At 42.2% G+C, this 9,464-nt stretch overlaps 2 protein-coding genes across 2 annotated transcripts; both read left to right on the forward strand.

The window, feature by feature from the left end:
* Nucleotides 1-1,674: 1,674 nt before the first annotated feature.
* hoxd12a (homeobox D12a) lies at nt 1,675-2,881 on the forward strand. Its single transcript, XM_068746352.1, has 2 exons — nt 1,675-2,188; nt 2,643-2,881. Exons 1-2 carry the CDS (start codon nt 1,675-1,677, stop codon nt 2,879-2,881), a joined length of 753 nt encoding a protein of 250 aa, XP_068602453.1.
* Nucleotides 2,882-6,758: 3,877 nt separating this feature from the next.
* hoxd11a (homeobox D11a) lies at nt 6,759-8,370 on the forward strand. Its single transcript, XM_068746260.1, is given in 3 exon segments — nt 6,759-6,951; nt 6,954-7,581; nt 8,135-8,370. Coding segments are annotated over 3 exon segments (1,032 nt in total). The 5' UTR covers nt 6,759-6,783.
* Nucleotides 8,371-9,464: the final 1,094 nt, after the last annotated feature.

The following is a 9,464-nucleotide window of genomic DNA, read 5'->3' on the forward strand; positions in this document are numbered from 1 at the left end:
GATATATATAATTGTGCTCTTTAACGGAGGTTACAGATTTATTATTTATTATTTTGGCATGAGCTTCTTGGAACAAACCCTTGAAGACATTACGTTGTGTGATTTCTAACAAATTATTTTCTCCACCCTTGGTGGGGTTTTTCGGTTCCATTACTTTACTTTATACATCATTACTGCAGATGTTTAATTTCAAAATAAAAACACTGACAAATGAAAAGAGCAACAAACTGAAAATGAAAATAAAATAAATGAAAAGAGCAAAAGCGTCTCGTCGGGGTGAAGGTCATGTACAAACTTGTACTGCCACCTACTGGAACACAGCAGCTACTACTTTATAGGAACAACAAACCTCAGCGTTAGCTTTAGAATGATGAGTTTTATATTACTAAATACAACCAGCCTTTTTCACCACCAAAAAATTATTACTAAGAATCCCATCAGCTGTTTGTGCTCTATTTGAATTACCTGATCAAACCATCATCCCAATGCGGCGGGCGCAATGCAACTGCTGCAAGTCTTCAGTGTCAGTATATTTTTAACTCCCCACCCCCAGCTTCAACACACACACACACACACACGCGCGCGCGCGTACACACACACACACACACACCAATTCTGATTTTTAATCCAGTTTGATGATTAAATAAATTCCCAGCGAAGCAACAAATCCAAATAAATGAAGCTTTATTATCACACCAATCTTGCTTATAACGTTTATGCTGAGACCAGTGTAATATTTTAATGAATAGAATATTCATTATTTTTTACATTCACACAGTGAACAATGTGATATTTGTAATTCATATTTGCCTTTGAACTTTGACAGAATCCTCTGGATTGTGTTGACAGCTGCAATGCTGCTTTTTCATAACCCCCCCCCCCCCCCCCCCCCCCCCAAAAAAAATATGTTTTAAAATGATACACTAACCTTAACCGGAACAAAAGGTTAACGTTTATTTTAGATATGACCTCGTACAATCCGGTGTACGCCTGTGGGATGAATTCGATTTGGGTGATGGGTCTGGATGTTTCTTATAAATCCATATGAACAATTATAGTTTCATGTTTTCAAACATAGTCTAGGCTTACAAGGGAGTGACCACAGAAATAGCAACACCTCCTGGGCCAAAGCGTTGCGTCATTAATAGAATGAAAGCTTCATGTTATCTTTGTGAGGCCTCTGTCTGTCTTGTTAAGGCTTTAGTGTCGTCCGTGTTGTTTTAGGAAGTGTGACGGTGCAACGTTCAACATTTTGAAAACCATATTGATGATTCTGCATTTACGCACGTTGTTTATTCCCCGGAGCTTGTGGGCGCAGCCCTCTATTGTGTCTTATGGATCGAAGGCCCTGATTAGCCTCCTTCGCGCATGTTCCTCCTGTTATCTGATTATTCGTGCTGATACTGAAAGGAAATCAGCGCGCACGTTATAAAATAAGAGCGAGCGACACAACCCGATAGTCTCAGACAGTTGGTTGGTAGTTCATCCCCATTATAACCCAATACCAAACTACTTCCTGGTGGAATATTGTGCTTTGCTGCATGAGAGCAAGAGTGGGGCGGGACAACATCTTTTACATGTCACGTGACGCCGTATTAACAAATCAACAATTACCTACCCTTTATTCTTCAGGAGTTGCTAAAAGGCTTGCAAGAAGCGTTTGCGTTGAGCTCCATGGAGATGTGTGAACGGAATCCGTTAAATCCCGGTTATGTTGGGTCGCTTTTGAATTTTGCGCCCCCCGAGTCGCTCTATTTCTCCAACTTGCGGGGTAATGGAGCGCACATACCCGGGCTGCATCAGTTCCCTTACAACAGAAGAGAGGTGTGCACGCTCCCGTGGACTACCTCAGGTTCGTGCACGTCTGGACCAGCAGTACCGCCACAAAGCCGAGCCTTCGGAGGATACTGCCCGCCGTTTTCGGTGTCCTCGAGCGGCAGCGTCAAGGCGCATTTGGAGGAGGCGGCTCGATGCTTTCAGCCCGAGGAGTCTGGCAGAGCTGACATCTTCTCCGGGGAGCACGGAGCCGCTGAACGCGGCTACTCCGAGCTCAGCCGGCCTCACGGTTCTGTGGCCCACATCGATGCGGATTCAGCAGATTCGCTCCGTGTGAACGGCACCAAACAGAACCATGATCCCGTTCACCCGGCACCGAGACACACGTGCTCCAGGACGACGTTTGCGGAAGGTTAATCTCATTTTCAATTAACTATTTTGTTGTCATTGTTTAGATGGATGAATTAAAATACATTATTGGTTTAGTTGTAATGGTACCGCGTGTTTTTGCACCAGATATCCTCCGCCGCAATATTATTGATGACCAATTAGTTTAAATTAGTTAAATAATAGTAACGTGAAGATCTAATATCTTGTGTGACATCCTATGACTGTCTAGACTATTTTCCTGTGGCTTCATTGTTTGAATATTCCCAATGCTGTTGCGTGTGTTAATATCAACACAATTCTCCTGTGCATGCGTACAATAGGCGTGACTCCTGGTTATTGTTTCAAAGCCATCTTTAAAGATATGAGGAACAATAAGTGCTACCACGGGGAGCCATTCATCCCCTTCCGTTTATACAAGCGTAGACTGCGCGTTAATTTAAAATCTAAACGGTGCTTTCTGCCTCTGCTCCCTCCAGGCGCTCCGTGGTGCGCATCACAGGTGAAAACCAGAAAGAAGAGAAAGCCGTACTCGAAGCTGCAGCTGGCTGAACTTGAGAATGAGTTCATCAGAAATGAATTCATCAACAGGCAGAAGAGAAAGGAACTGTCGGATCGGCTGGACCTGAGCGACCAGCAAGTCAAAATATGGTTTCAGAATCGGAGGATGAAAAAGAAGCGGATGATGATGCGCGAACAAGCCTTCTCCGCGTACTGATGACCTTTGGACTTGATCGTGACCAGCAGTGCGGAATATGGGACTATGTTGCAGTGCGCCACGTGCCCTTGCGGTTTCTGGCATAGACTTGTATTATAATGCATAACATGTTCATATTCCTTTCGCATAGCCTTTTAATAAAGGAATGGATTGCTGGAATCCAGACGCAGAAAGGCGCACAGGCCCGATTCTTGGCCTTCAGCCGCTGGATAATAATAAACATTTCAACCTTTTTACAGCTCAAAAGCTCTAAATATCGAAGCGAGAATGTTGTTCAGTATGTTTATATACATGTGTTTAGTATGATGGCCTGTGCGTGTACTCATGCGGGTTTAATGTGGAACAAACAGTCAAGTTCATGTTTACGGAAGAAATGTCAGGATTGCGAAAAGAAAAATAAATAAATTGCATGTCTGTCTCATAAACCCTGTTATTAATAAATGCGTGATTTCCCTCCGCAATGATGGTAAATTAAAGTAAATAAGAAAGGCGCATTCCTTTGTTCTATTTGACAGCATCGGTCTGCGAAAAAAAAAAAGATTTTACGCATGCGGCGGAAACGTGTTTACTTAATGTTTGGAAGTAAAGTTCGCGAGTGTGAAATATTCTCATGGTGTCTTTTCAAACTACAGTGTAATTATATTGAATAAACTTGGATTGCTGTTGCTCGACCTGCTTTCGTATCGACATGCATTCGCGCATGGAACCGATAGATAACAGACCAGACGCGATGTTTGCGCGCTGCGCCGATTCAGCTAAAATCTACGTGAATATATTTCACGCAAGAAAAATCACAAATTCCTGAATGATACTCCAAATAATCAGTCACCGGTATTGATTAGGCCAGTCGTCCTTTCAGGCGCGGACAAACGATTGTGCGGATTATGGTTGTAAATAAAAACAATTTTGTATAAACCTGTACACGGTCTATTTTCATTTTGCTTCATGGCATTCATTTATATTTTTACACAGTTAATTAATTGCCGAGTTTAGCCAAGACTTCAAGTTTATTTTCACAAACGTTCCATGAAGTAATTAATGTGTCACGTCTTTTTACTCACAATCTTAAATTATAGATAGAACTGGTCGTTTTTAGGAAGCAAATTATTTTATTTGTTTTATCGTTCACGTATGATAAACAGAGAACTGGCGCATAATGGCTCATTTCAATAATTTCAGTATAAACTATAGTATAAACAGAAACTATACTGATAAAAGTCTTTACAGCTTCAATAATAGTGAGTTAAAGAACCATATTGTTTCACACCAAGATGCATGCAGGGTAATATAAGCGTCCATCTGTGTTTTAAGTTTAAAATTCAGTTGCAAATATTGAATGCAAGTACAAGTACAAAATACTTTTTATAGTCATTCAAGGTTACACAGAAGAAAATGCACGTAAAAACATGCGTTTGGATTTAATCGTTTGCACAGGTGTTAACTTTCCTCTTAGCAAATGGGATTTCGGAACTAATGTGTGTCTGTGTGTGTGCTATATGTGCACGTCTTATTAAAGTCTCCACATCGATGCAACCCTGAAACAGCCTGTCCAGTGGTCAGCCTGCTTCTCTGCAGCTGCATCCCAATGAATTACCAATAGACCTGCACACATGTAACGTCAGAGAGCGACTCTGGACCCTCCCATTACATCATCTCTACGTCATCATCACTGCAAAAGTCTGCAGTCATTTCAGGTCCCTGAAAGTCAGAGTGGCGTTTAATAGAAATTAGGATTACACGTGAAGAGATTGTCCATCCTTTGTGCTTTTAGCACCATATTACTGTTTGCACAGAATCTACTCGGGGGATGGGGAGAGCGGGGGGGGGGTTACAACCTGCTGCTCAAACTATTTAGAACGACTACTCTGAGTTTTCTATGTGATCAATACGGAAGGTTTTATTTCGCTGTATGTACCAAAGGGAGCCAGACATGCACCTTCATACTGCTCAGGCTGCATAAAATGGGGGGGGGGGTATAGCAAAGTTAAGGTCAAGTTAGTAGACTGACTTGCTACTGACGCATGTGTTGGCAGAAGCCTACTTCTTTGTTTCTGAAACTAATACGGATATAGAAACAGTCTAAAATGCATTTCTGGTAAAACATCAATGTTCCGGTTAATATTATGCAGAAAGCAGCTCAAACAACAAGACAGTTTGGTTCACTCAAAACCTCTCATCTGCATTTGTAGTGTAACTTTTTTTTAACAGTTTAGAATGTGATTTTTATTTTACTATACGTCATTCCATTCTTATTCTTGATTTTATTTAAAAGCCGTTCTGACGTGTTTTGTGTGGTTCGACCGAGGAAAGTTTGACTGTTCTGAAAAGGGTTCTAGTTTTTATTGTGACGCACCGAGTTGTTGTTACTAAATACATAATAACACACGCAAACACAGTAATTTAAATTCCCTGCGACAATGAATCTACAAGCAAAAATCAGCCAAACAACAGGTCGTCGCTATTTTCTCTTATGTAATGATTCATTAACAATTTAATCTTTATTGATCTTCACGCACACATTTCATTGCAACACTGTTGCTGAGTAAAAGGTTTTTTGCACTCCTCATTTTCTTTCCGAGAATTAATCACTTTTAAATTAATGCTTGCGCGTTGTAAATAATTATATTTTATTCGGGATGTGGTTCCAAAGTGAGGTGTGGTTCATATTAAACCCATGCCCGACCACAGAGTTGGTTTTACTCACAAGAACAATAAACTCAGTTTAATCTGGTAAACTTCAGACTTGGAGTGGTAAAAACAAACAAACAAAAAACCACCGGCCTGCAATCTAAGAGGTACTTTTCACCGAAGTCGAAAATGATACTTTAATATAAAAATATAATAAAATATATCGAGTGCTTGAATCTATTTTGAAATCTATTTCCTCTTCTTTTACTTCCTTACGAGCAATAAACATAAAAGTCATACTCACAGAATGCAAACAAAAAACGGTTCGAGTTTGAAGACGTGGCATCCGAAGCTGCTTTAAATCCGTTCCTCGTCGAGAGGAAGATGAAGGCTGCACGCATGGCTGCCTTTGTGCAATATAAAATAATTTGGGTACAGAGGCTTGTTGGTGAATGCTTGGTGGACTTGTGCCGGATCGCTGCAGCTGTTTGGACTTGGCTGCTGAACGTGATTCATGCGTAAACGGCTGACTTAACGGGGGTTCTGGGGTCCAAAAGAAAGAAAGAGAAAGAGACTGTGGGCTGATGTTATAAATACACATCTGCATTTATTATCAGGGGTGCAACAGATGAGCAACAAAGCAGTGAATTACATTTTGAGACTAATAATTGATAATATTTTTTTAAAGATGAGACACACATTTATAATGTATATATATAAGTTATTTCTATGATCTTTTGTTGTATGTTTCGTGGCATCTGAGTTTTATTTATCACGTGCTGCAGACCGAAGAGGTTGGCTCTAATAATTTTTTGATTTTTTTTTACGCGTATTTAAATGTTTTCCGACCATTGTGCTGCGTTACAGACAACACACGTCCAATCCCAACATCTGCATGAAAACAGACTGAATACGGCAGAACTCTACCCGCAGGTACAGTTAAGGTGGTCTCGGTGTGAGTCTCCCCAAGATTTGTTATAAACGCAGAGGTCAACGTCAATGTTTCCGACCGAACTGTTGCAACACGATCCTCAGAGGAAGGCTCCAACGTGCGCAAACTGACTAAAGCGCATGTGCGTCTGCTATTACGAAGATGATATCCGATATACAGCTTTTGATTAAACGCTCCAGCGGCGGTTGAGAAATGTCTTTTTCCTTAAGCTATAGGGCGAGGAGGCTGAAAAGGAGTTTCCTCTGCAGCTGGACAGCCAATGAAGTCTCTCGCATGCGCGCACGCGAGTTTCTCCGGACAGTTTTTTTAATGGCTGATATTAATGTATGGTAATTTCTTTGCTGGATCACATGACACAGTTACCTCGAGAATCGATCGAGATGTATTGCAGGTCTGCCTGCGTTTCCGATCTGTTCTCCCTGGCGGGGTCTTTCCACGCGCCTGTGGCGCTGCAGATGGACAAAGTTTAACACAGTCCGGCTGCCAATTCCTTCCCTCTGTTGCAGGGGGGAAAGGGGAAGAAGCGATATGACGGAATACGATGAGCGCAGCTGTGCGTCAAATATGTATCTGCCGAGCTGCACTTATTACGTCTCGACGCCAGATTTTACATCCGTCTCCTCCTTTTTACCGCAGAATACTACGTGCCAGATTAATTTCCCGTATTCTCCCAACATAGCCCAAGTCCAACCTGTTCGAGAAGTCGCTTTCAGGGATTATGGACTGGACCATTCAAGCAAATGGCACTACAGGGGCAATTACGCGCCTTACTACCCAACGGACGAGATAATGCATCGGGACTTGATCCAGTCCTCCAGCAGCAGGGCGGACGTGCTATTCAAGAACGAGTCCTTATACGGCCACGGAGGGACGAGCTCGCCGTGCGGGTTCCTCTCAGGCGTCGGCAGGAACGGGGTTCTTCCACAGAGCTTCGATCAGTTTCTTGACATCCCTAACTCGGACAAGCCCGGCGCGGAGATCCCGAAACAAAAGACAGACTGCGCTGTTTCCGGAGATGACGCGAAGTCTTTAACCAAACTAGAAGAGCGCAGATCTGAAACGAACGGGAGCGTCGACGAGGACTCATCCTCGAACTGCGGAGACAAGAACAACCAGCAGCGTGAGTCATCGTGGCCTCTTTGTCTCGGATATACAGTAAACTGTCTGCACTGCGCTGCATGTGCGCGCCATCGTGCACGGCCGAGGGTTATGTGTCTCTTTATTAGCATGCAAAAGCCTTTATATCCCAATAAGATTCACTTTACGCTTGTAAAGGTGTTTACAATGGGGAACGGTTACGTCTAATAACGGCGTTGCGTTGCTGCAGAGCTTTCTATTGGGGTATTCAAAGTCGGCTCGAAATGCACGTTTATTTTGTCCTCTTTGAGGCAATGCTGACGTCACTTTGTAATATATGAGGATATGGAGCTATTGTCTCCTCCTCAACTCCAATTTACGCATGAAAAATAGTCCAACTTTATTTTAATATAAATTCCTCTGTTATTGTTTCTCTTATTTAGCGTGTGCATGTGTGTGTGTGTGTGTGTGTGTGTCTGAGAGAGAGAGGGAAACCACAAATTCGATAAACTGCTAATAGCTCTTATAAAATAGAACATTTTATGTAATATTTAAATTTGAGAAATTCTATTTTTACGTTTTCTTTTCTTGCGCAGATTCTTCAACCAAGTCCAGGAAAAAGAGGTGTCCTTACTCCAAATACCAGATCCGAGAACTTGAACGAGAGTTTTTCTTCAACGTGTACATTAACAAAGAGAAGCGGCTCCAGCTGTCCCGGATGTTAAACCTGTCCGATCGGCAGGTGAAGATCTGGTTTCAAAACAGAAGAATGAAAGAGAAAAAGCTGAACCGCGACCGCCTACAGTATTTCACTGGAAATCCTTTATTCTGATATCTGATATCACACACAGCCACACACACACACACACACACACGCGCAGAGCAGTAAAATATAAACTACACACACACACACAAGCTACCCTCTTTATATTAAAGCCCACATATATTTACCAAAATTCAACAAACCAAGGTGCCATATTTTTTTCCCCCAACTCAAATGTATTTCTTTTTATCTTTGTTATTTTATTGTATTTGTTTGATGTAAGTGGGCGTTGTGCGTTGGGCCGATTTCTGTAAAATCGGCGTTTCCCATGTGCGCAGTCATTTTACATAGGACGCACGTATAACGCACGCACTCTGCGGCGCCGCAAATGTTGAATCGTTGTTGCAAAACTTGTCCCATGAACTTAACCAACATAGATATGTCTGAAGACCAGGGTGGGGGGGGGGGGGTTCTGTGGAGATTCTTCGGTGCGGAGATTAAACGATTGGAAGCCTGTTTACTACTTTGATGCTTTCAAACGCTGCGTTGTTTGCTAAACCTTGAACCGTCTAGACAGTGTAATAAACGCAGCTGTAAATGTCTAAATAGGGGGCTATTGGACTTTGGTGTCCCAGCCCCCCACCCAAAAGACGCCTGGATCCCTTTCCTTCAAGTAGTTTAACTTCAGGCTGGACGCTCGGAGGCGTCAACAGATTTCTGTGTGTTCTAATCTTCGGCCTCTTCATTCGGGATGCGGTGGAGGACTGAACGGATAAGTCACATTTCACGTTTTACTGCTATTCTAGTTCTCTAAATTTAAATAATGTCCTTGACGCGTCTAAATCCGTTCCGATCAAATGAGGCCGTTTTCCAGCTTGACGCAGGTGATCGTTTCCCTCGTTGTCTAGTAACGAGTATTAAAGTCATCCGACCTTCGCGCTTTATTTATTTTCCTCCATTGTTTATCTGTGCTATTTTTGTAACAAGTAAAGCAACGTTGTGAATGAACGCAGTTGCTTTACTGATCATTCATGTGACGTAGGCAGCTGATACTTATGTCTTGCAGCAACAATTGTTTTATTTTGCTTTATGAACAAAGTTTGAAGATGGTTTAATGCTTATTATTCCCCCAAAGCCATTAGAGGACCGAGGCTTCATTAACC

Source organism: Brachionichthys hirsutus, chromosome 12, assembly GCF_040956055.1.
Source record: "Brachionichthys hirsutus isolate HB-005 chromosome 12, CSIRO-AGI_Bhir_v1, whole genome shotgun sequence".
Lineage (NCBI taxonomy): Eukaryota > Metazoa > Chordata > Actinopteri > Lophiiformes > Brachionichthyidae > Brachionichthys > Brachionichthys hirsutus.

Bases quoted from the DNA above. Each gene is read 5' to 3' on its own strand.
- hoxd12a (XM_068746352.1), top strand. From the start codon at position 1,675: ATGGAGATGTGTGAACGGAATCCGTTAAATCCCGGTTATGTTGGGTCG. The intron at 2,189-2,642 runs GTTAATCTCATT...TGCTCCCTCCAG, and splicing joins CAGGACGACGTTTGCGGAAG to GCGCTCCGTGGTGCGCATCA.